Source organism: Lutra lutra, chromosome 1 (genome assembly GCF_902655055.1).
Source record: "Lutra lutra chromosome 1, mLutLut1.2, whole genome shotgun sequence".
Lineage (NCBI taxonomy): Eukaryota > Metazoa > Chordata > Mammalia > Carnivora > Mustelidae > Lutra > Lutra lutra.
Window position 1 is genome coordinate 1905358 of NC_062278.1, and position 23685 is coordinate 1929042.

Genomic DNA, 23685 nt, shown 5'->3' on the forward strand with positions numbered 1-23685 from the left:
CCTGTCCTCTAGGTCCCATTCATTTAAAGCTTCTGAAACACAATTTAGGGACCTTCATTAAGTAACAAAACACAGCCAGTCAGGAAACAGTGGACATCATTCATTCTAGTTGCCGCTGACCAATTACACAGACACGGGCTCACAATAAAAGTCCTCTGGTGTCCCCATCTCCCTGGCCCTCGCTGGGTCCCCTGGTCCCCAGACACACCCCCTTGCTATCTCCCTGGGACAGGCTCCCGCATTAACCTGATGCTAATAAAAGAGCTTCTAGAAATTTCCAGAACCAAACACATCCTGAGCACTTTCTTCAACGTGGGGAAAGGGGTACTAAGGGAGTACCTCAAACCCAAGCTGTACCCCCAGGCCTCACTGACCCCCATCAACATTCCCCACTGGTCGCAACTCAGAGCAAAGAAGGGGCCCGGGGTGCTGCTGGTGGGGGCCCCCACCCCCACAAGCTGGAAGTCCGACGTGGTCCATCCCAGAATGAGTCTGTAGCCCGTGGGTCCTGGATGGGGATGTGGGGGGCTCTAGGGCTCTCTGAGGCTATGTCCATGAGCCTATTTTGAAGTAACTAAAAGTGGAAACCTCGACACAAATTTCTCTCCGCACATCGTCAGACTGAGCGGTGTGGCCTGGGAACTGCCCGCTGCGTGCGTCAGAGGTCACTGGGCGCTGGTGCCGGCAAGCAACCCTATGACCGGGGTCTGCTGCCTGCACTGGGAGGTGAGAACTGTCCTCTGAGGCAGGGCCAAGCCCGGGCGTGGACCCCAACGCGTGTGCAGGGCGTGATGTCACAGGGACAGATGCTGCAGGACCCCAGGCACAGCCTCATCGTTGGGGACCACTCCTGCCTGACTCTGCGGTCATCTCTCCACCGTCCCCACACAGGGCTCCCTCCCGCACAGGCCGCTCCTGCCACACCGTGTGACACACATGAGCTGGGTGCTGTCTGTCCGTGACGGGAGGTGAGAAAGTGACTCTGCCACCACAAAGGCACACAGTCATGGTGCCGTGGACTGGATCAAAGACCCGTGTCCGGAGCGTGGGGGAGGGGAGGTTACTTCCAGTGCAGTCAGGGAGAGCTGCTCAGCAGAAGCCACAAGAGTACAGTCAGTGACAAGGAAGCAGTGGACAAAGTAAGAGAGAACGTGGCCCGTCCGTGGCCCAGCACGGACTCGGGTGTGGCTGCAGGGGAAGCAGGAACTCACACGTGCTCCGTGCACCCTCAAGGACTGCCAATGACAGCCACGCCTCCCACGAGGTCCCTGCAAAGCTGTCCGCAGGCTCCCCCCGGACTCATGGGGAGCCCCATGGGAAGCCAGTGGCCCAGGAGTGAGATGTCCCGCAGTGTGGAGGCAGCATGGCCACAAATGCCCGTGGAAGGAGACATGGTGGCCGCACCAGAGCCACAGGCTCCGTGGGGAGGAGCGGCCACGGTGGTATCAGGGGGCTTTGGGGTGAGGGGGGCCCTGTCTGAATTTGGCACCCTCCGCAGTGAGGGGCCTGGGCTGCGGGCTTTCCCTGAGGCCCCTTATGGTTCCCGAACCCTCTCTACTCCACTCTCGACTCCAGAGGAAAGGAACATTCTAGCGGTGTGCCCTGTGGCGCCAGAATACCAGGGTTTGAGTCCAAGCACCACTGCGGAGTGGTTCCATCACCACCCCGCACAGTCAATTCCGTCCTCGGCACCTCCCCTACACGCAGGACGGGGGAAGCTGCTCCCCAACAGCAAGATCCGGGGTGAGTGGAAATGCCGCAAGCACCCAAGACCACACAGACAGCCACGCCCGTGGGCAGGGGGAGGGGCGGCCCCCTGCCAGGCCACTCACCCGGCGTCCGACAGCTTGGAGCTCTCCACGAAGTACACGCACTCCTTCTTCTTGATATTTTGCGGGACCCACGAGCTGAGATTTTCTTGCTGAGGGCAAAAAGGGCACTTTGAGACCCCGGGGGAGGGGTCACAGCCCTATTTGGGGGACACACCCTACGCAGCTCCTAGACACGGCTAAACGCCCTGTCCAGCTTCGGGGACCCCTTCCTGGGGGGCTGGGGGAGAAGGGAGGGGACCCTCGCCGAGGCCCTCAGGTGTGGGTTCGGCAGGAGGATCGCGTCCTCCTGGGCCCCACTCAACTACCCCAGAACTTGCAGTTTCTGTCACCTCTGCCTACCTCGAGAACAGAGCCGTGCAGCAGATAAGGGTCTGGACACCTGCCTCGGTCCTGGAGAGACAGCGAGCTGAGACCCCTCCCACCCACCCGACCAGGGGCCGTGCCAATTAAACGCACCCTTCCCACAGTCTTGTCCCGGGCTCCCGGGCAATCAGCTCTGGGATGTGGGTGGTGCTCAGGGCCCTCCGTCACATCCTGGACATGAGGGGCGACAGCCTCCCATGAGTCTGGCCCTGGACAGGACCAACGGGCTTCCCCAGCGCCCTCCCACCAGACCAAGAACATGAAGGGGTCGTGCGGTCCGTGGAAGGGGACAGGCCTGGCCGTTTACCGTTCTCTCCAGGCCCCCGGCCCCCAGCTCCGCAGAGCCTCTGCCCCAGGCAGGAAACACAGCCCTCCCTGGTGGTCCCTGCGCCCCACAGGGCTGTGGTGCAGCCGGCCGAGGGCCCTGCTGAGCCCCCGGAAGGCTACCTTTGTGCTGTTTCCAAACAGGTGCTGTAGCCTCCGGGTCTTGCAGATGCTGCTGTTGCTGCGCCGGAGATGGGGGACCATGCTCAGCTCCGCCATCGTCCTGGCTGCACCCCAAAGCCTTCCTCCTGCCTGGAGCCGCCTTTCCTCAGGGTCGGGGGCTCCGTCCTACGGGCCACTCGCACTCCAGCTTCTGCAGTCTCCCGCCCAGCTCAGGACAGCCTTTCCTGCAGCTCATGAGGCTGAAGGTTCTGGAAGGACACTGTGGAGGGCTGCTGGAATAGGTCAGAGAGGGAGATGCGGCAAGTGTGAGAGCACCAGGTTTGTGTCTCCGTGCACGGTCCACACGCCGTCCCCGCCGCCCGCGCTCTGTCCCCCAGCAGGGTCCCGGGGCTGTCTGGAAGCCCTGGCCAGCGCCCAGGGCCCGGAGGCCCGCCTGGAACACGGAGGGCCCCGAAAAGAAGCTCTGTCCCCACCCCTACTGCTCCTGGCTTTCGGAGATCCCCGGGCTGCCCTCCCAGCATGGGCCCGGAGTGCGAGGATGCGGGGGAGCAGCAGCCGCCCTGCCCCCTCCCCTCTCGGCTCGGCTCTCCGATTCCAACAGCCCCGGATGCCACCCCGGGGCCCCTGTGGCCTGGGTGGGAGCACCTGCACCATGACACCATCTCCACTGTTTTGAAAAGTCCACAAGCCTGGGGGCATGGCCACCCAGACTTTCTTTCCAGGGCTCCCCTTCGGGATGGGCATGTCTTTCCGGTGCCCACCCTTGCATTCGGGACAGCTTCACAGCTCAGCATGACCGTCCCTAGGGTCTCCCCGACCTCTGACTTAGAGGAAATTTTTTTTAATTTTTTAAAAATTTATTTATTTGACAGAGAGAGATCACAAGTAGGCAGAGAGGTAGGCATGGGGAGAGGGGAAGCAGGCTCCCTGCTGAGCAGAGAGCCTGAGGGGGCTCATCCCAGGACCCTGAGATCATGACCTGAGCCGAAGGCAGAGACTTTAACCCACTGAGCCACCCAGGCAGCCGTAGAGGAAATTTAGATCGGACTTTGGACTCAGCCTTGGGAGTTGATGCCGGAACGAGTTCAGACTCGGGCTGTTGGGACGGAGCGAATGTCCTGCGAGAAGGACATGACTTCTAGGGGCCAGGAGGAGAAGACCAGGGTCTGAAGGTGCCCCCCTGACATTCATAGGCTGAAACTGCCCCCCCCAAAGGTGATGGCCGTAGGCAGCGGGGCCTATGGGAGGTGATCGGGGAGGAGTGAGCCCCCATGACTGGGGTTAGTGCCCTCAGGAAGGAGACCCCTGGGAGCCCTCTTGCTCCTTCCCCGCTGTGAGGACACAGAGAGGCTCTCAGGTTCAGCAGCCCGAGCCTGAGATGACGGCCTGACCCTCTCTCTCCCTCCCTCCCCACCCCACAGTCTGGGTCCTGGAAGAGTCTGGAAACCCAGGGCTGACCATGACCTTACAAAGCCCCCCCTTCAACCTTCTCTGAGGTTCTCCCCCAAATCTGACCATGTATTTCCCCCTGAAAGCGGTTGTGGTCACCCTGGTTCTCCACGTGCAGTGGCACAGGTATGTGTTAAGAACCTCTTGAAAGGAAGTGAGCCAGAAACACACAGAAGCCATCAGCACACGGGCCTGCACGTTCTGCCCCACAAAGTACTTGTCTAGGGGTCACCGTAAGACTTCCACTTTGCTGCATGTTTTGAAATTTTTACTTAAGAGGTAGAGGAAAAAAACAAAACACAACCAATGGACTCAAAAAGTAGAACATAACGGTATAAGCACTAATTATAATAAGTATATGAAATCAGGGCAGCCGTATAAATGTGTCTGAAATACAAAAAAAAAAAAAAAGACCCATTTTTTTTCAGATGTCGTTTGACACAGGACCCCTGAGGGCGATGTGAAGCTGTTGCCATGGAGCGAGCGGGCCTGGACACGCAGGGCCGAGCCGGGTGGATGTCCCAGTCTGAGCTATGCTCCAAGCCATCCTCAGGAGAGAGCACGGAGGGGCCGGCGGCCATGAACACAGGTGGGTGGGGAGAGGGCCCCACAGCGGCTTCTGGACCCAGGCAGCACCCCTCTTCCCCAGGCTCCCGCAGTCCAGGGAGAAAGACCATGCCCCTGTCTGCATCGGGACTAGACCCCAAGTCCAAACAGAGTGGAAGTACTGGGGGGAAGCTTGATAGCAGCCACCTGGGGCCAGGACCATGGGAAGCCCCCCAGGCAGGGCCCCTCCTTCACCCCACGCACCCCAGCCAGAAAGGCCGAACCTGCAGACTTGTATGTGAGGCTCCGGGAGCGCAGGCTGGCCAGGGGGCCCCCACCCGCCTCTCTGCTACTTCTTCTAAGTAGTACACCTGCTCCCTGCTGTTTCCCAGGTCCTGTCCTCTGAAATCCGGGCTGCGGAAACACTATCAAGACTGAACGGCAATATCCGGGCCGAGGCAGGAAGAAAGGGCCGCCAACAGCCCCGGCCTGCGGTCCTGGGGGTGGGGGTGGGGGAGTTGCGGTCGGAGCTTAAGTCCCAAATGGGCCAAGTTCAGGGTTTCCCCAGGTCTGACTGCGCCAGGGGCCTTGCCGCACCCCTCCTGCAGCCTGGATCCCTGCAACCCACGCTCCTGCCTGCGCCCAGGCCCGAGTCCCGACCCCGGAGCTTGCCCCCCACCCTGCCCCCGCGGCACCGGCTTGTGCCCCGCGCCTAGTCCCCGCACCCCTCCAGCCTGGAGTTGCCCCTGGGCCTGCCCCCGCAGCGCCCCGGCTAGTGCCCCGCGCCCCCACCAGCCCTGCGGCGAGCACCTAGGTCCCCGCACCCGGCAGCGCGCACACCCTAGCCCGCGCTCCGTGTGTGCCTGCAGCCCGGCCCGCGCCCTTGGATCCCGGGACACCCTCCTCCCACCCCGCGCAACCCCCGCCCCCGCCCCCACCTGTCCTGCTACCTGTCTCCGCACCCCGGTGTCTTCCGTCCCGGCGGGGGCGGGCCTACCTGCTCAGAGCGGGCCCGCGTTCCCGCGTCACTGGCGCCGCTGCGGAGGACCGCCCGCCGGCCCCGCGGGGCCGCCCGCACCCCGGGCTGAGCGTGCGTCCCGCGCAGTCCCCGCAGCCCGCAGCGCGCTCTGCGTCACTGGCCCAGAGCGCTCCGCCTGCGGAGTTCCCCGCTCTGGAACCAAGGACGCGGGCTCGGAGACGCCCTGTCCGCGGGAACCCGCCTTCCCAGGGACCCCAAGGCCGGGCTCTCCGCAGCTTCTTGTCTCCGGAACGGCTAGCGGCCGGCTTCTCTTTGAAAGGCTGAGCTGCAGCGGTGCTCCCGAAGCCCTGGACCAGGCTATGCTGTGAGCGGGGTGGGGGTGGGGGGCTCCAGGGATAGTCAGGGCAGGAGACCCAAGAGGGCCTGGAGCCAGAGTGAGCCACCTCCCCTCCAGGCCTCAGAACCTCATCCCCCAGGAAACCCGCAGCGACACCCCCACCCCTGTCTTCCAGGCAGGGCCAAAGCCAGGAGACCATCCCCAGGAAGGCAGGATCGGAGGGGTCAGGAGGGGCTCCAAGGCTCTAACCACAGAGCAGCCATGTGGCAGGTGCGGGCCACGGGGCCCCACAGATGTCTAAACTCCACCCTGGTGGCCCTGGCCCTTCTCAGTCCTCCTGACTGGAAGAACAACGAGGAATTCTGACCCCCCCCCCCCCAAAAAAAAAAGCTGACCACAGCTTTCCTAAAGGGCCAAACCACTCCCACGGGCTCTCACCTCACAAAGACCACTGCCCTCTCCTTCCCAGCCACCAGCCCACAGTGTCCCGCGGCCGCTCCTGGGCCCTGGGCCTCTCTGACCAGGGGGCGGGGGACTCCCAGCTGACCCCTGGCTGACTGGCCACCCCCCTCACTTCCTTCCCTGGCTGTGCTGACGTAGCATCCAGATTCCTGCCCGCAGCATCCTCCACGGGAAGGCCCCCAGACTTTATCTGTCCCTGCCTCACCACAAAAGAACCAGCCACAGTGCCATGGGTCCACAGGACCCCCGTCTCATGGTCCCATGCTCTGGAGATCTCTGCACGGCCCAGAGAAGGTGTCAGAACCCATCAGAGCCCCTTGTATAGGGCAGTCCTTGATGGATTTCCCAAGACACTCTGACGGGCCCAGAGGCGGTTGGAGCCCTCCTCCCAAGCAGCTGGCACCACGGAGAGAGTGGGCGGCAGGGAGCGTGGCCGCTGCAGACACAAGATTCCCACCTGCCAGAGGCCAGCCCACCTGTCACTGCCACGTTCCGAGTCCGCCAGTCGGGCATGCGACAGGCGCCCGCTGCAGGGGTAAGCTCGCGGCCTCTGTTGCCGCCCTGGAGGGGGGCCAAGGCCCCAGGAAGCTGGTGCAGGAAGCAGAAACCCACCAGAGCCTGCGGCTCCGGCCAGAACCCCGGCCAGCGCTCCTTCCCTGGGCTGCCTGCGGGCCTGAGGGCCACCTCATTGACGGAACGCATGCGGTGCGCGTGCGTGTGAATATTTCATGACACAGTAACAATCGCAGAGTCCTGGTGGGTGGCACGGACGGAGGGCCATTTCTTCCCAGTATCCCAGGGCCTCTGTGGGAACATTGGCCGAGGGCAAGTCGTGCTCGAGACGGGCCACTGACCTGACATCAAGATCACGCTGTCCCCCTGCGGCTCTTCCCCCTCAAAAGACAAACCACACATTTCACAAGAAGGCCGCGTTCCGTCTGCCAGGGAGCCGTTGCAAGAGCACTTACGAAACATCCTTCCCATAAAAGTAAAAAGGCCTTTGCCCATGAAGCAGGCCCCCCGCGAGCACGGATGCTGACTGCCCGTCGTCTCAAGTTCAGAGAAAGGAGACGCGACGCAGGGGGCTTTCTCCACCAGGGACAACGCGCCCGAGAGAAGAAGCTCTCGCGGCAGGAAGAAAACCGCAGGCCGCGAAGAAGGGAGCGCTCTGCCTGCCTGACACGGCCATGCTCGGGTCATGACTAACACGCGGAGCCGCCGCCGGGCTGCGGGCTCCCAGGGGGCGGGATCCACGGGCTGGGGACGCGGCCAGGGTCTAGGGCAGGGGCTGCACACTCTGTCCGGCCACCTGGTAAATACTTCAGGCCCTCCAGGCCCAGGATCTCCCCTGAACTGCTCAGCGGAGCCCCTGCAGCCGGGATGGGGGGTGGGCAGCCACAGGCCGCAGGTGAACGGGTGGGCGTGGCCATGTGCCAATAAAACTTTATTTACAAAGACAGGCGGCGGCTGCATTTGCGGAGCCCTGGTCCTGAGCAGGGCCTGAGAGAGGACGGCTTCATGCTGGGGACACCGTTGTCTCCTTCATCTCTTCCTGTCTGAGGCCAACAGGTCAGCCGCCTCCTCAAACGCTCACGGAAAAGGACTCGCCGAGATGCAAAGATGACATGCGAGCAACACGGTGAGCGGCTAAGTAGCCTGTGGCTCGGGAGCGTGGCTGCTGCCCGCCCGGGTGTGGGCAGGCGTGCCCTGAGAGTCAGAGCAGGCAGCGCGTTTCCAAGCAAACAGTGACGGGGACGGAGCTGGAAGTGACCCCGGGGCCCGCAGGACTTCTCAGGTCCCTGCGCAGGATAGACACAGGCAGGCCTCTCCCCTCACCACCGGTGTGTCTGGATTTGCCGCAGCCGGTCCTTCCCAGTCTGTCTGAGTGCCGGCCGGGGGCACCCTCCAGCAGAGTGGTTGGCGAGGTTTCTTTGCTCGCGGGCACCCTCCTTGCCAAGCGCCATAACGTGCTCCCCACACCCGTTCGCAGCCCCCACAATGCAACGTGCCAGGGAACTTCTCGTCCCCAGTCCCTGATGAGGGGCCTGTGACTCAGGGAGACTGAGCACCATCCCAGGGACCCCCAGCAGTGTCCAAAGGCACCTGCAGACCCAGCGTTCACTGTGTTTGGGCCATCCCCAGGCATTTACTGAAGCCTTACCATGTCCAGAACCTGTTTAGGGGTGAGGCTCCAGGAGAATGGGAGCCCAGGTCTCCAAGGGGAGAATGGCATCGACAACCTCAGGTTGTGTGTCATAAACACTGAGGAACTCAGCAGGGCAGGAGCTGGAGAATAAGGGGGGGGGGGGTCAACGTCAGGGGAGAGCAGGTGCAAAGGCCCTGTGGTGAACTCAAGTCTGTGTGTTTGAGGAACAACAGGAAGGCCACCAAGGCCTGCAAAGTGTGCCAGGGGAGTGTGGCAAGAGATGAGGGGAGGCAGAGGCAGGGGCCAGACCGTGAAGGGCCTTCTGGCAGGGAAGCAGTTCCCTTGGGCTGCGCAGTGTTGTTTGGGACCCTGTGCTGGTGGGTCAGAGCACCATGGGTCCTCGGACCACAGCGCTTGCTAAGGCCCCCACGGGCAGAAGGGCAAGCCCAGACCCAGAACGTGGGTTCTGTGGGAAGGCAATGCTGTGCTGTGTGGCCTCCATGGCCACGCCCCTCACGATCCACCTGCGGCCCAGAGCTGCTCTGGACAGACGCCGACTGGTCGAGGACTTTGCCTCCCAAGCTATCCAGCACCTCGTCCGTGGTTGGTGCCCCTGGTGGGCCTTAACAGGGGGCGTTAGGATCTCCACCCTGCCGCCCCCTCCCAGTGCCTCTTCCAGATCCTGTCCTCCCTGGTTTTCGGTCTTCCTCCCCTCGGGCGCCCTCCAGAGCATCCAGCCGTTCTAGCCGTGATTCCGCACAGGCTCTAACGTCAGCGTTCCTCCCTTCCCCACAGAGCAGAGAGGCAGGGGCTCCCTCTGTGGGTGAGGCTGTTCCCCCTCAGGCCTCATGTACCCCCAGGCATGTTGGAGCTGGCCACCTGGTCACGTGGTGTCCACCAGGGCTTCCAAAGCATGGAGAGCCCCCTCCTCAGGTGGCCCAGCCTTGCTCCAGAACAATGGGGTCCGCATAGTGATTTTCCTCTTCAGGTTTATACCCTCCTCACCCAGACGTCCAACCCCCTGTGTTTGGCCAGGTCGTATGGTCCACACAGCAGGCTGCCTCCACCCCAGAGGCCCCCAAATCAAGTGAGGGGCTGGGCCTTTACGTTCCATTGGTCAGTCCATCATGGGATGGGGCTGGGGTGGGCAGCTCCCCTGCGGAGGGCCGGTTCCTGGGAGAGTCTCAGCTGAGAGCCATCTGGAGGCAGAGTGGCTGAAACACCGAGGGGGTGAGTCCCCAGAGGGGAACCACGCAGGGAGAAGGGCAGGCAGGCCTGGGGACTGTCCACCCTGGGGTCACCTTGATAGCTAGCAAGCTTCTGCTGCCATTGGAGAACCAGAGCTCACGCCCTCCCCTCTCAGGACCTTCCTCTCTGCCCCACCGTCCAGTCCCAGCACCCCAAACTTTCCTCAGCACCTCAGTCCCTGCCCCCCCCCCACTGTGGAGCAGGCCCTGGGGTGAGAGCTGAGCCCTCAGACTGTGGGGAGGAGAGCAGACCCCTGCTGGAGGAACGCCTTCCCCGCCTTCCCCAAAACTGCACAGGGGTCCAGGACCCAGGCAGAGGGCGGACTACACTTCCCAGCCCCTGGGTGCCCCTCCCCAATCCCCTCCAGCCCAAGGGCTTCAAAGAGCCCTGAGGAGGAGATACTGCCTGTCGGTGTCTGTCGGTACCAGAAAGGCAGCCTGTGGGCTTCTGGGGGAGCCACGTGGGTCTGGCACCCAGGATGGAGGAAATGAAGTGTGGGACTCAGCTCGGCTAGAACTAGAGGGAAGGAGACTGTCCTCCTGTAGCCGGGGCCACCATGACAACCCCATGGCCCCAGCCATGTGGCCATCCTGTGAGCAGAGCCCCAGACAGACCGCTGAGACGGGGAGAGCCCCCAGAATACGGAACTGTGCACAGGGACACGAGGAAGGATGTGGCGGCCAAAGCCGAGGTACATTCCGGTGGTCGTCCTTCCCACAGCAACCACCAGCCTAAAGCTGCAGGTTCTCTTTTTCTTGGATGTTCCTCTGGGTCCCCTCCCCTCCTCTCCCCTCTAGTCCCCTCCCCCCGCCCATCATCCACCTTGGGCACGTGACTCCGGCCAGCAGTCCCATCCTTGCCAAGCCGGCCAAGGGCGCCGCCAGGCCAATCCCCAAACGGGCACACGAGTTACTGGGAAAAGCTTTCGTGCTGCGGCACTCGAGCAGACAGTAGACGGCATCCCATGAGGGCAACGGAAGGCTGGGAGGGTGAGTAGCTGCTGAAGCCACCTGAAGCCACTTCCCCGGGCTTCTTGGTCACATGCACCAATGTTTCATTTTTGGTTTAAGCCAAGTTTGTGCCAAATTTCTGCCTGTGTCAGGGTTCACTCCAAGAAGCAAGAGTCCTGTGAGCTGGCGAAAGATGAAATGGGTTACGACTCTACGCAACTGTGGAAGGGAGCTAGGGAGAAGCTGGAGAATTGCGTGGCGGGGGCACTAAGCAGCCCTCCCCAGGCAGGAGGGCAGGTGCCGAGGGCTGAGTTTACAGGGGAGCAGCGGAGCTGAGCAAGCCCAGCTCTGCAAGCAGAACCACAAGGTGGGGGGCGGAGGGAGAGGTCTGGGGAAGGCAGTGGCCCCTTCAGAGCTCGGCCACTGTGAGTTTCCCATAAGGGACGCTGGTGGTGGTGAGGGCCTCTGCCGGGAAGAGGGGGACACACTTGGGAGACGGCCCCTGTCCCTCCAACCCGACCCTTCTACATCTGTCTGTTTCTGCCCAGGATGGCCTTCACCGCTCCTCCTCCCCCATTCCAAAGTGAGTGCCTGGGAGTCCAGTCCTGCCCAGAGCTACCCCCGGAAGGGAATTCTGGGAATGCTCAGCGACACCCCAAACCACCACACTTAACTTACCGAAAATCCTCACTTCACAAGTGTCACCTGAGTCACCAGGACCTTCCATGGGTTCCCACCTGGGCTACCCTCTTGAACACCCAGAGGTGGCAGGGGCTGGGAAGGCCCCAGAGGCCGGAGAGCTGTAAGCACAGCTGCCCCCTTGCCCTCCGTGTGGGGCCCCAACAGCTGCTGCCCCTCCCCCCTAGCTGAGAGGTTTCCTGCCGGAGCCGCCTGGACTCAGGGAGGAGCCATTCTTGTTCCCCAGTGACTGGTGCCGGGAATTCCACAGGCGCTGGAGCTGAGGGCCTGACCTACTCCGGCAGACCCGCAGGGAGTCTCCACCCCTCTCCCGCCCCAGCGCCTCCAGCAAGCCCTCCGCTGCAGCCCTGTCCGGAGAGCAGCAGTCTGTCCCACAGCCCTACCTGGCATGGCTCACAGCCCACCTGGACTTGTCCCTTTGCCGGGACAATAAGGGTCCAGGCAGGAGGAGGAGGGCCCATCTCAGCCAGGTGGGGGCCAGCAGGGCCAGCAACTCCCATGCCCCATTCCATCAGCCCCCGGCCCACAGCTGCCACCTGCAATACCCTGTCACAAGCCTGCTCAGTCCCCCAGAACCACTTTCTGCAGACGCTCGCTTCTGTCTGCTGGCCACTCCGCCACCCCTGGCTTGGCAGGCTCTCTGGACGGGGGCTCTCTGGGACTGTAGGACTCCCGCACGACACAAGCTCCCGGCTGCCCTGAGACCCAGACGGGTGCCCGGGACAGCTCGTAAGGCCCGTGCCTGCTTGAGAGCGTCTCACTGCCTGTGTCTTCTCCTGGGGCCCGAGGAGACTCCCGCACCACTGTGGGGCACCTCGCCCGCCTCCGTGGGAGAGCTCAGGGCAGGAATCGGACCGCCGTGGGCCGGCCAGGCCTGCACAAGGACACCCGGGGCCGCAGCGGCTGCCGAACGGCGGTGGGAAGCCTCCTCCTGGCGGGACCCCACGTCGTCTCCGCGCCATCTGCGCCACCAGCGCCAGGGCCGGCGGGCGGGAGACCTGCCGTGGGTTCTGCTCCCCCGAGTCTCATCTCTCGTCGCGCCGCGGGGCCTTTGTGTAGCCGCCCCCCCGCGCCCCCGTCTGTGTCACTGCGGCCGAGAACACGCTCTCCGGACAGTGAGGACAGTGAGGCGGGCTCTGGCCCGACAGCTGGCCCCAGGGGCAGCGGGGTCCGCGGCGAGGGGCAGAGGCGGGGCCCGCGGACGGACAGCTGGGACGTGCCGCGGAGGCCTGGCTCGCCGCGAGCCGGGGGGACCGGACCCTACTCGCCGGCCGAGCGCTTCGCCGGACTCGGGGCGCGGGGACCCGGCAGGCTCCGCGGGGACGGGGCGTCCGCGGAGGGCCCTCGGCGGTCACGTGCGCCGGCGCGGAGGCCCAGACCGGGTCCGCACGCCGCAGTCCGGTCAGCCGGTTCTGAACCTCTTAGTCCTTGCGAGCCGCGTCCCTACACGCCCGCGGGGAGCAGGAAGCCCGCGGCCCCGGGGCCGTCCCCGACCGCCGGGCCCGACAGCGACGCGGAGTCAAGGACGGTCCCCGCGGTCCTCCGGGCTTGGGGGCGCCAGCTGGGGGCGGGGTCCTCGAGGGCTCGGGGGCTCGAGGGCCCGGGGCTGGGGCTCGGTCAGGAACACGGTCCTCGCGCGGGCGCGGCAGAACCGCGTCAGACGCCCGCACCCCACGCCGCACATGCGCAGCACCGGGCTCCCGGCCCGAGGGGCGGGGTGGGGCGGAGCCAACGTTCTGAGCCTAGCTTCGGTGGCCTCACTGCGCTCGCGCCGCGCCGCCCCCTCACGGGGTGACCAATGGGCTCGCTGTCCCCGCCCCTGACGACACGGGCCCCGCCCCCTGGAGACAGGTCGCGGTGGAGCGGAGACCGTCCGGGTTAGCGGGCTGGTTCGGGCCGGCGGGGCCGCGGTGTGGGTCCCCGGGCGCTCCGCCATGAAGCTGACTCGGAAGATGGTCCTGTCCCGCGCCAAGGCCTCGGAGCTGCACAGCGTGCGGAAGCTCAACTGCTGGTGAGGGCCCAGAGGCCGGGGCGGTCCCCGCGCGTCCTGCCCGCGGCCCGGGACCCGCGACTGGGCTCTGGGCCGCGGGCGGGACGGGCGGGCGAGAAGCCGCAGGGCGGTCGGGGTGGAAGGAGCGGGTGCCGGGGCCGCTCCGCCTGCGGGAGGTGCTGCCGCAAACCGGGGCCGCGGCCGAGGTCGACCCGGAGCTTGCACCCCCCGACCCCCGGGCTGTGGCGGCGGACGTGCTCTGCCTGCCCGGGGCGGCTGGGATCGCCCGAAGGCTCCTCGCCGGCCTTCGGACAGCGCCAGGGGGGCCCACCGTGCCTTCGGGAGGCCGTTTTTGACATCCGCGCGCGGGAGCTGGGTCCCCTGCCGGTGGGGGATGCAGGGGTGAGCCCCTCCCTCGCGGGGAAGGTGGCGAACGCGGCCACGGAGTCCTTAGTCCCCGGTGCCTTGCTGTCTGGGAGGGGCGGGACGGGATGCAGGAGCTGGGGTCAGTGCAGGCTCCAGGCTGGGCTGGCCAAGTCTGGGGGTCAGGGCAGACCCTACGCTGGGCTGGCCAGGTGTGGGGTCAGTGCGGGCTCCAGGCTGGGCTGGCCAGGTCTGGCTGGGCCAGAGAAGGACAAATGCACTTCAGGAACTCCTGAAGGATCTACAGGTGTTCACCGGGGACTCGAGGCAAGGCTCCACGTGCCCCTGTATGCAGGGCAGTGGAGGGGGACGTGGGGAGCTTAGCCCAGAGCCCAGCTTTCCTCCGAGGAAGTGTCGACAGATTGACTGCAGTGAGCTTGTCACTTGTTCCCAATAACTCCCCTCTTTGTTTTCCAAGAGGTGGCCGGGCCTTGTCTGAGCAGCGGAGACAAGGGCCCTGATTCAGGCGCGCCAGTGTCTGCGTTCATGAGCTGCGCGCTCAGCCTTTGCACTCGGCCTCACAAGGGCTCCCTTGTTTGCTTCATCAGTGAGGGACATTGTGGGGCCTTGCCACCACCGGCAGAGTGAGCGGATCTCTGTCCCCAAGTGCAGCGTCTCTCCTGCTCCTTGCCGGAGAGGCAGCCCACAAGCAGGGGCAGAGAGACTTGTGTCGCCAACAGCCCTCTCCCAAGGTTTGACCCCTTTGCCGCTCGTCTGGACAGGCCATCCCTGGCTTTGTCACCGACATTGTGGAATGTTAGCCTGTGGATATTTGTCCTTCATTTTTGGAATTTGTGTTTCTTATACTATTTTACTCAACTTTAATCAAATTAAAGTACACATGTCTTTTCTTTCTCTAGGGGCAGCCGCCTCACAGACGTAAGTATTATGGCGACCCTCTCCCGGTGCTCTCTGGTCCCGAGAGTTGTATGCTGCCCCCCAGGAGGACTGCAGAATTTACAGAACTGCATGCGTTCTGTTCAGCCCCTAACCTGCTACTCTGTCCACGTAGCGGCTTGCGTAGTGTGGAACGACTAGGGAAAAAGCTTTGCCCAGTGCCCGGCTTTACTTGGAAGTTCCTGCATGTCCCAGGTCTCAAGGAGGAGGGAGCAGTCGATCCCTTCAGCTCCCGCTCTCGCTGGGATCCAGTGTTGTGCTCTGGCCCCCAAGGCCATGGCAGGGGAGTGGGGCGCAGGGTGGGGGTCAGGGAGCAGCACCCTGAGCGGAGCTGTGGGTCTGTGAACAGATTTCTTCCCCTTTCTCTGTCTCCTGGACTGAAAGTCCCAACTCACACAGGGACCACGTGCTTGTCTTTTCTTTCTTCCTTACCTTTGTTGCTTGAACCGTGCCTTTCCTTGAGAACAGAGTTGAAAATGCCGCTGACGCGGGGCTGTCCAGAAGAGCTGATTCCAGCTCACGCTATAACTGAAACGCAGCATGTTCAAGCAGCCAAAATCTACCCTAAAAAAAAACAAAAATACCACTGGAGCAGAAAACCACTCCACTGCACACGTGAAGTGTTCTGAGCAGACTGCGAGCCTATTGAGGTCAAGGGCCCTGTCTGGCTCGGTGCCTGGCGCATGGCAGGTGCAGAGACATCTGGGGACTACCCCGCCCTTTGGCCTCAGAGGTTAGGGACCTGTTGTGGACCCAGCCAGGCACCTTGTTGCTCTTTGCCCCTGAACTGACAGTATTAGATGGTACGAGATCCAGCTGCAATCCTGTCTCCCTTTTGGCCCAGGTCTGATGGCCAAGCCCTCTCCTTGTGCCTCAGGGACCGTGAGACAAAGGTTCTCTGTCCAGCGTAGGGACCACAGACGTCCCCTTAGCTGATGTCTTCTGAGGCCTTCAAAGGCTAGGGATCCTGGCCGCGTTTGGTGGCGGCAAGAGAGAGACCGTGCGTGTTACTCCTGCAGGCTGAGGGGTTCCGAGGACAGTGCGGAGTACTAAGTGTGATGCAGAGCCCGTGGGCTCTCTGTGTTCTGTGCCAGCCCTGCCTCGGTGGTGGCGGTGGGGCTGCGTGTGGTCGTGTCCGCGCTGGGCTGGCCGGCGGTGCCCGGCGGTATGTGCTCCACCAGCTTCCTTTACTTCCTAGGTCTCCATCTGCCGGGAGATGCCCAGCCTGGAAGTGATTACACTCAGGTACCTAAACGCTGCTGTGCTCTGAGTCCCGGGGCTTGAAGGAAGACGAGAACCTTCAGAAGCCTGAGATAACCTGAGAAGTCCCAACGGGAGTGTGTCTGGGAGGGCCACCTCTATGGGCGGGGCAGCCCGGGTGCACAGGGCCCCTCCGATGCTCTGCCTGGCCATCCCCCTCCAGCTGTGTCCCCGCCCCCCCCCCACGACCGTGGGAACACACCCACCCGATGAGCAGCCACTGTGGAGGCCGCAGTGTCTGCCCCCAGAGCTCCCACCGGTTCTGCCCCGTTTCTGGCGTGGCGAGGAGCTCTGTCACACTGTCATGACTGTAACCATCTCTCCCGGGGCACTGGCATCTTAACAGACTAGGGAAACGGTGTGTGAGCCAAACGCAGCCATCGGCATTTCTGGCAGCCGGGCAGTTTGGAGGGTCGGGGGAGGGAGCCTGGAGTCACCGCTGCTTGCCGGTTGCTGGCTCTCCCCCTTGGGCAAGGCTCAGAGGCTCAGATCTCTGGGCCTCCGTTTCCTGCTCTGTAATACGGACATGTTACCGGCACCTGCCCGTGTGGGGGCAGCGAGGAGCCGGTGAAGGCAGGGAAACAGAGCTTGACGAGCGTGCCGGCCGCCGTCTGTGTCGTGGAGTTCTTGTTACCAGAGAGGCCGGGATTGCACCTCGGGAGTGTCCCTGATGAGTCAGTGGGTCGCCTTTCATTCCTGAAAGTGGGCACAGCTTCCGCCCGCCTCTGCCCTGCGTGGGGGGCTTTGGGGCAAGTCGCTGGGCCTCCCTGAGCTGTAGGGTCTGTCGCATTCATGGCTCAGAGAAAGGACAGGAGGCCCAGGGTAGTGGACTGAGCTCAGGTACCCAGTGCCTGCATGGCCAGCTGCATTGGAACCCGAGTGTGAATCGCAGTGTGAACACAGGCACCAAGTCCTTTCCTGGGGTGCGGTCACTTCCCTTTGGTCTCAGAGCCTCGTGCAGGCGGGCCGTCTGTCCTGGCTGCTGTAAGAATCCCGTAGACCAGGCGGCTTGCGGACGGTAGACAGTGTGTCTCGTGCCTCTGGAGCTGTGAGTCCAAGGGGAAGGTGCTGGCATTTTCAGTGTCTGGGGAGGCCCCTTCTCCCTGGGTCCCTGTGTGGGGGAGGGGTGAGGGAGCTCAGGGGAGCTCTTTCCAGAGGGCGCCCTGACCCTGTCCCCTCTGAACCCTGTCACCCTAGGGCTTAGGTTTCAGCATAGGAGTTTGGAGGGGACACAACACCGTGCAGCCACAGCTAGCCCAGTGCTCCTGCAGGAGGACGGCAGGCGGGTGTGGCTTGGATCTTCATGGCCCACCCCAGCCCAGGCCTCCGTCGGCTTCTCAGATTTGGAGATGGCGGAGCCTCGCCCTGCTCTGGGCACAGTGGTGTCTGCTGCCTATGGGCTGTCGCGTGCAGCTCCCCTGTGCTGAGCACAGGCCTCCACACCAACAGCTCCATCAGTAACCGGGGCCCCCGCTGCTGTCCCCACCAGTGCGGCCTCTGGCAGAGAATGTTCTAGATCATCTGCCCCTTCAGGCAGGGTCGCTCCGAGTGGCCCCACTCGTGCCCCTCAAGCTGTGCAGGGAGCCCCAGCGTCCCCAGGACTGCACGGGAGTGGGGGGGTACTGTCCTGGCCTGCACAGTGCTCTCACTGGGCACCGGTCCTGGCCGCCTGCCCGCCCACTGAGCACAGCTTTGTGGTCCGTCTGGCTTTGTGGAGGTGGGAAGCTTTCTGCTTGTGTCCCCGTGAGCCTGTAGGCTCTCTGCCTAGAGGCCTGACGATTTTCTGTCTGTGGCGTGTTCACAAGTCTGAGGGACAAAACGTAAACCCACCTACTTTGTTTCTTCCTGCACCGCGGGATTTGGGAGGTCGGGTGTTCAGTTCTGCTGAGCTCACTTGCGCTTGCTGTGTTGCTGTGGGGTTTTCTGGCCGCTGCCCACTTAGGGGCACAGAGACGTTCTTTGGTGGCCCGTTCCCTATCCCGTGAGGGAAAGTGAGACCTCCAACCGCCCCCCGGCCAGAGGCCTGCACCAATCTAGAGGCCAGGGCATGCTCCCTGCTCTTCCTGTTTCCAGCCTGAGAGACTTTCCGTCCTTGCGCCCGAGGTCTTTGTCGAACTTGACTCACAGGGTCCAGTGTTGACTTCCTTCCACGGAGAGAGCAGATGGGCCTGACCCGCGGGGGCCTTTTCTGGAGTTCGCAGTGGGCCCGAGAGGGGTGGAGGGGGCAGCCCTCCACAAGCGGGGTGTTTGCCATCCTGATCCCCCTGCTGTCCCCGTGCTGTCCCCGTGCAGCGTCAACAGCGTCTCCACCCTGGAGCCCGTGAGCCAGTGCCGGCAGCTGAGCGAGCTCTACCTGCGGAAGAACCGCATCCCCAGCCTGGCCGAGCTCTTCTACCTGAAGGGCCTGCCGCGCCTGCGCGTGCTCTGGCTGGCGGAGAACCCGTGCTGCGGCCCCGACCCGCACCTCTACCGCATGACCGTCCTGCGCAACCTGCCGCACCTGCAGAAGCTGGACAACCAGCGTACGTGTCCGCCCCAGCGACGCCCCGCACAGCCCTGACCCCTCCAGATGGGCAGCTGCCCCTCCCGGTGCTCTCCTGGGGGGTGTTGGCTCCTGTGGGGGCCAGTCCGCTCTGATGCCGTTGCTCCCCGCCCCCACTCTGAAGCCGTGACCGAGGAGGAGCTGTCCCGTGCGCTGCTGGAGGGAGAGGAGGTCTCGGCCCCTGGCATTGAGGGCGCAGGGAACGGTGGGTCTGAGCTGTCCTGCGCCCTGAGTGCCATGGACACCAGCGCTGAGACCCGGCAGAACACATTGAGCTGTGGTGAGGAGGAGACGAGGTGAGCCTGGCGGGGGCCGCGGACCTGCCCCTAGGGTCCTCCTGGGGACTCAATGGGCCCTTCTGGGAAGGAGGGAAGGAGCTGCCTGGCACGGTTCCTCCCATCTGTGGCTCTCAGTGACCCCAGCCTGCTTCCAGCTCTGCGTCCGGGAGGCTCCGGGCCCAGGCGTGTGTGTGGAACAACGCCCACAGCTGGGGCAGGTGACATGGGCTGGCGGGCCTGAGGGCACCCCTGGGCCCAGCCCTGCAGCCTCCCGAGGGCAGGCCACGAGGCTGTGACTGTGGCCAGCTGAGCTGCTGGAGAATACAGGGAATACGGCCCCAAGGAGGGCACTTCTGACCACAGCACTACCGATGTGGCTGAAGCAGTCTCTAGGGACAGGCTGCAGACTGTCACGGGCGTTTCTGAGCAGCCACAAAGCACAGGAAACGTGGTGGGAACAGCCGAGCCCAGTGAGGTGGTCGGGCTGTGGCCACTCAGCAGCCAAGCCGGCCGTTCTGTTGGCCGCCAGTGCGGGAAGCCGTCTGGGTGCCACCCACGGCTCTGCGTTCCCGTTTGTGTTCGGTGTCCCCCACGCTGGGGGAGCCCAGGTGCAGCGAGGGGCCCCCCGGGGGGCCAGAGAGATACGTGTTTGCCCGCCAGTCCTTCGTGCCCCTGCCCGTGCAGTGCTCCGTCCCTCCAGAAGCAGCATCACCAAGCCGCGGGTCGCTTTCCTCGCTGTGATTGGCGGCTCCGGGGCCAGAAATGGGGCCGCGAGCAGGTCAGGCCTCACGCACCCTGTGCTCCCCCTCCTACCTGCAGCGTCCAGAGCCAGCTGGGCCTGAAGCCGCCTTCCCGGGAGCGGTTTCCTTCCTTCTCGCAGAGGGACGCCGTGAGTGGTCACAAGAACAGGGTGAGTGTGACCCGGGGACAGCCCCGGCTGGAGGCGGCCGCCACTCCCGCCGCCCGGCATGTGGAGGGTGGGGCTGGACAGGCTGTAGATACCCAGGGACCCAGGTTTAAGAAACTGGCTCTGAGCCGGACCAGAGAGGGTGTCGGGTGTCCAGGCCAGTAAAGAAGGAGCAGCCCCGGAGCGAGAGGGGATCCCTGAAGCAGCCTGCGGGCCGCTCCGTGCCGCACACGGGACCCGGATCCGCCCCGCGTCTGGCCTGGGGGTGGGAAGGCGGCTCGAACAGCCGCTGACGCTGCAGAGGTGCTGCTCGCAGGGGGGCCTCCGTGTCCCAGCAGGGCAGTTTCTGTGGCATCGTGGCTCCTGATGGTCCGTAAGGAGTAACAGGTTCAAGGAGTAGGATATGTGGGCAGCTCCGTCCAACATGCTGGACCTTTCCAAGCATTTGCCTCCTTGTTATTCTGGCCGGTCCTGGGGCTTGTTCCCTTCCTGGTCACCGGGTTGGCCGTCTGATCCAGGCACACACCCAAGAGGAGAGGGGCCGTGTCTTCCCATGTGTGTCCTGATGGGCCGGAAAGGGCAGCTTCCCAGTGGACCCACACCGGCAGGACAGGCATCATCAGCCAGAGTGGCTCACATCCCGAGTTTGGCCGGCAGAACGGGTCGCCAGCGCTAGCTTGGCCCAGTGGGCCGTTGCCTATCACGTGGGAGGAGGGCTGCCCGAGCAGAGCCGGGGCCTGAGGGAGGCCCGTGACCCACTGTTCCCTGCTCCCAGCGGCAGGGTCTGACCGGAGCTGTGGGACCAGCGCGCACATGGGAAGGGCTCCACGGGCGGGGCTGGGGGCTGCCAGCACCCCCTCAAGGAACTTAAAAAGCTTGTGGGCGGTGCACAGGGGGATGGACAGAGGCCCTGTCCTTGGGAGGGGCCAGCCCGTCCTCCAGGAAAAGTGTCCCCCAGAGCCACTGACAAAAGTGACTGTGGGCGCAGGCCAGTGTAGGCGGCTGTCCCTGGGCCTGAGGCCCAGCCCTGCACAGGTCACCGTCCTCCGCAAGGTCCATGCACATGCTCCCCAGCACCTTCAGGGAGGAGCCCCCCAACAGCCCCCGGGGCTGGTCGGCCTCTGCCGATGAGGCAAGGCCCAAAGGACCCGCCTCCCCACGTGCAGGGTCTGCAGAGCATCCGTGGGTTTGAGGGGGGTAGCCTCGAGATTGAATCACTGATCCGGAAAGTCATAGAACCCCTGGAGCAGACAGAGCCGCTTCTGGGGACAGAAGGGAAGGCTGTGGCTCTGCTCCGAGCAGGGAGCGTAGCTCGGTCCTCCCATGGGAGGTCCTGCAGGCCCAAGTGGGAGGATGCATGTGGCCAGGGAGGCCACACCAGTGTAGGGGTGCGGGGGGAACAGGACCCTCAAGGGTTGCTGAGGCCAGGGGTTAGCACCGTGGGGCGGGTGGGGGCTCTGGTGCTGAGCCCCACTGTGACCCTCTGAGCCGACGTCACGTTGCTGCCGTGCACTCCGGCTCACAGCCAGCTCTCCTCGCAGGACGAGCCAGCTCGAGAAGCCCGTGTGCAAAATCCCCTCTCGCTCAGGTGCAGATAGAAACCACATGCACACACGTGACACACACGAGCATGCGCGCGCGTGTGTGTGTGTGTGTGAGTGATCACACGCTCCTGAGCACTGATCCCTACTGTGTGGCCGAGGGCCAGTGGCTTAATCTCTCTGGGCAGTCCCTGCAGGCTCCGTCTACCTGAGTCTCTGTCCGTGTCTGTCCGGGTTGCCTGGAAGGTGACTTGCCCGCGGTGTCCATGTCAGGGTGGGGCCCTCAGCCGGTGACTCTGTGCCCCCAGAACAACGTGCTGAGCGCCGTCCTGCTGCTGCTGCGGGAGCTGGACGCCGAGGGGCTGGAGGCCGTGCGGCAGACCGTGGTCGGCCGGCTCCAGGCCCTGCACAAGCTGGAGCTGCAGGAGGACATGGAGTGACGGTCAGTCGGGAGCCCGAGCTGCCAAGCCTTCCTCCCACGACCCTGTGCCCAAGCGCCTGGGAGATGTGGAGTCCCTGCCACAGCCACGGCCTCCACGGGACCCCGGCGGAGTCCCAGCATGCGGGCCATGTCTCAGGAAGCCCTGGCCCGCCTGGGGGAGCCAAGCCCTCGGTGTGGATGGCACCCCAGCGAGAGCAGGCAGGGCATTGGGCACTGTGCTGGGTGCCCTCCCTGCGCGGGGCCCAGGGCACACCGGCCTGCACGGGGGGGCCCCCCCGGACTTGTCTCTTCCTGAGGTGGGCAGGGCCCCCACTGTCCCTAATAAATATCTTACCAAAGTCCAATCTGGAAGCCGGCGTTTCCTAGGGGACAGACGTGACCTTGACAGTGTTTCAAAGGTGAGGGCCATCGCTCACACGTGTTTCCCCTGTTGGTTCTCTGACCCAGTTGTGGGATAGGCTCTGTCCACTGCGGCCAGTGAGGCATTGCGTGTGACTGGCAGGGCTGGGGAGGGCTGGAGAACTCACCTTCCCTTTTTTTCTTTGTGCGGGATGGGCAGGATCCGGGTACAGTCGTGGGAGAGGCAGCTGGTGGGGAGGACGCCGTGGGGAGAGCCGCTAAGCGGTCATGCTGCAGGCCAGGGGTGGGTCCCTTCCTAGCCCCCCCTACCCTTGCAGCTGAGGATGCCTCCCCGGGCTGGGCAGAGGCATGCTTTCCGAGCTGGTAGCCAGCCTTACGGGTGCTGCCGGGGCCAGGACAGGAGCAGGGGTGCCCTCCACCCCCACTCCGGTTGGGGGGACCCAGATCTCTGTAATGTGTCCGTCGCTGTGCGAGCAGAGGGGTGACCTGTACGCCGTGTGCAAGAATCCGGATGGGGCGACTGTGCCCGGGGGACGCCGCTCCCTTAAAGGGAAGGCTGTTCTCAGGCCAGTGGGTTTCAAACTGCCCGGGGCCCAGGGCTGCGCTGGGCACTGGGTGCCGGGCAGGGGTTTCTCTCCGGGGCGTCTGTGGTTCTCCAGGAGCTGAGCGGCAGAAGCAAGGCGTCACTACAGGGGGTCTGGGGAGGTGGCTGCAGGGACATGAGTGTGCCCTCCACTGTACGTGTGGACGGTGGTCGGACTCTCAATAAAGCGTTGTCTCAGAGCAAGTCGGGGGTGTTTGTGTTAAATTGAGGACAGCCTCCCTTCCCCACCCACCTGGCCGGGCTCACACCAACCTCCCCCCCGCACCGTTTGGTGCACCCCAGGTGGGGACCTAGGATTGGCCGCGGGGCTGGTCCTCTGCTCCCCCAGGGCGGCCGGGGAGGTCTGATTTCAGGGGGAGACGCCCTGCAAGGTGCCCTTTGATCTTGGCTGGGGGTGCTGTGCGGGAGGACCAGGTGGGGGAAGGGGTCCCCCAGATGGCGGGGCACTTGCTCACCTTGTTCCCGAGCCCAGGGCTGCCCCGTGTGGAGGGAGGACACCGATGGTGCTCCGGTGGTTGTGCTCCCGAGAGGCCTCCATCCCCCCAGCAAGGGACTGAGAAATGCTCACGGGTCCCCCGTGTTGGTTCTGGAGTCAGATCAGTTGGGGAGATTCAGAAGAAACCGGGGATCTTTGCGGCCGGTTCTCTGCAAACAGACACATGGGCTCCAGGGCTGCCCTGGGGGCCCGGAGTTCTGGGGGGACCCACCGGGGCCTGGGGGCCACCCAGGCTCACCTAGTGGGCTGCCAGCACACATTTGGGGGGTTCTGTCCAGCCAAGGGAGTGCTGGCCCCGCTGGGAGTGGACGCCCACAGTGGGCTCATGGAGTGCAGGCGGAGCTGGGCATGCACGTCCCGTGATGGAGCTGGTTTGCGGGCCCGCGACGCCCACACCCCTGCATTCCTAGTGTGCGTTCCGCCAGGCTGTGACCAGCATGGGCACATGGGACCCCACGCTTGCTGGGTGCTGTGCCCCCACATCCCA

General features: G+C 64.1%; 2 protein-coding genes across 9 annotated transcripts in view; one reads left to right on the forward strand and one right to left on the reverse strand.

Moving 5' to 3' along the window:
• The window catches only part of TRPM2 (transient receptor potential cation channel subfamily M member 2), a 51674-nt gene extending 45163 nt beyond the window's left edge, over positions 1-6511 (reverse strand). The window contains exons 1-5 of one of the 8 annotated variants that reach the window (XM_047718571.1): positions 6392-6451; positions 5576-5808; positions 2643-2911; positions 2172-2222; positions 1833-1921 (exon numbers count right to left, since the gene is read on the reverse strand). In XM_047718571.1, the coding sequence (XP_047574527.1) occupies positions 1833-1921; positions 2172-2222; positions 2643-2738 (236 nt within the window). In that variant the 5' untranslated portion in view covers positions 2739-2911; positions 5576-5808; positions 6392-6451. Of the gene's footprint in view, positions 1-1832; positions 1922-2171; positions 2223-2642; positions 2915-5575; positions 6289-6391 lie in introns of those variants that run through there. The other 7 variants (XM_047718589.1, XM_047718580.1, XM_047718608.1 and 4 more) reach the window with 7 other exon arrangements.
• A 6775-nt stretch (positions 6512-13286) lies between these two features.
• CFAP410 (cilia and flagella associated protein 410) lies at positions 13287-22082 on the forward strand. The gene is made up of 7 exons (XM_047718648.1): positions 13287-13469; positions 14732-14750; positions 15967-16013; positions 18321-18550; positions 18695-18866; positions 19668-19758; positions 21605-22082. The coding sequence occupies exons 1-7, from the start codon at positions 13393-13395 to the stop codon at positions 21734-21736; spliced, it is 768 nt and encodes a 255-aa protein (XP_047574604.1). The 5' UTR covers positions 13287-13392; the 3' UTR covers positions 21737-22082.
• The last annotated feature ends 1603 nt before the right edge of the window (positions 22083-23685 follow it).

Excerpts from the sequence above, each read along its gene's own strand:
- CFAP410 (XM_047718648.1), top strand. The coding sequence starts at position 13,393 with ATGAAGCTGACTCGGAAGATGGTCCTGTCCCGCGCCAAGGCCTCGGAG. Across the intron at positions 18,867-19,667 it reads TGTGGTGAGGAGGAGACGAG|CGTCCAGAGCCAGCTGGGCC; the intron begins GTGAGCCTGGCG and ends TCCTACCTGCAG. Across the intron at positions 19,759-21,604 it reads TGAGTGGTCACAAGAACAGG|AACAACGTGCTGAGCGCCGT; the intron begins GTGAGTGTGACC and ends CTGTGCCCCCAG.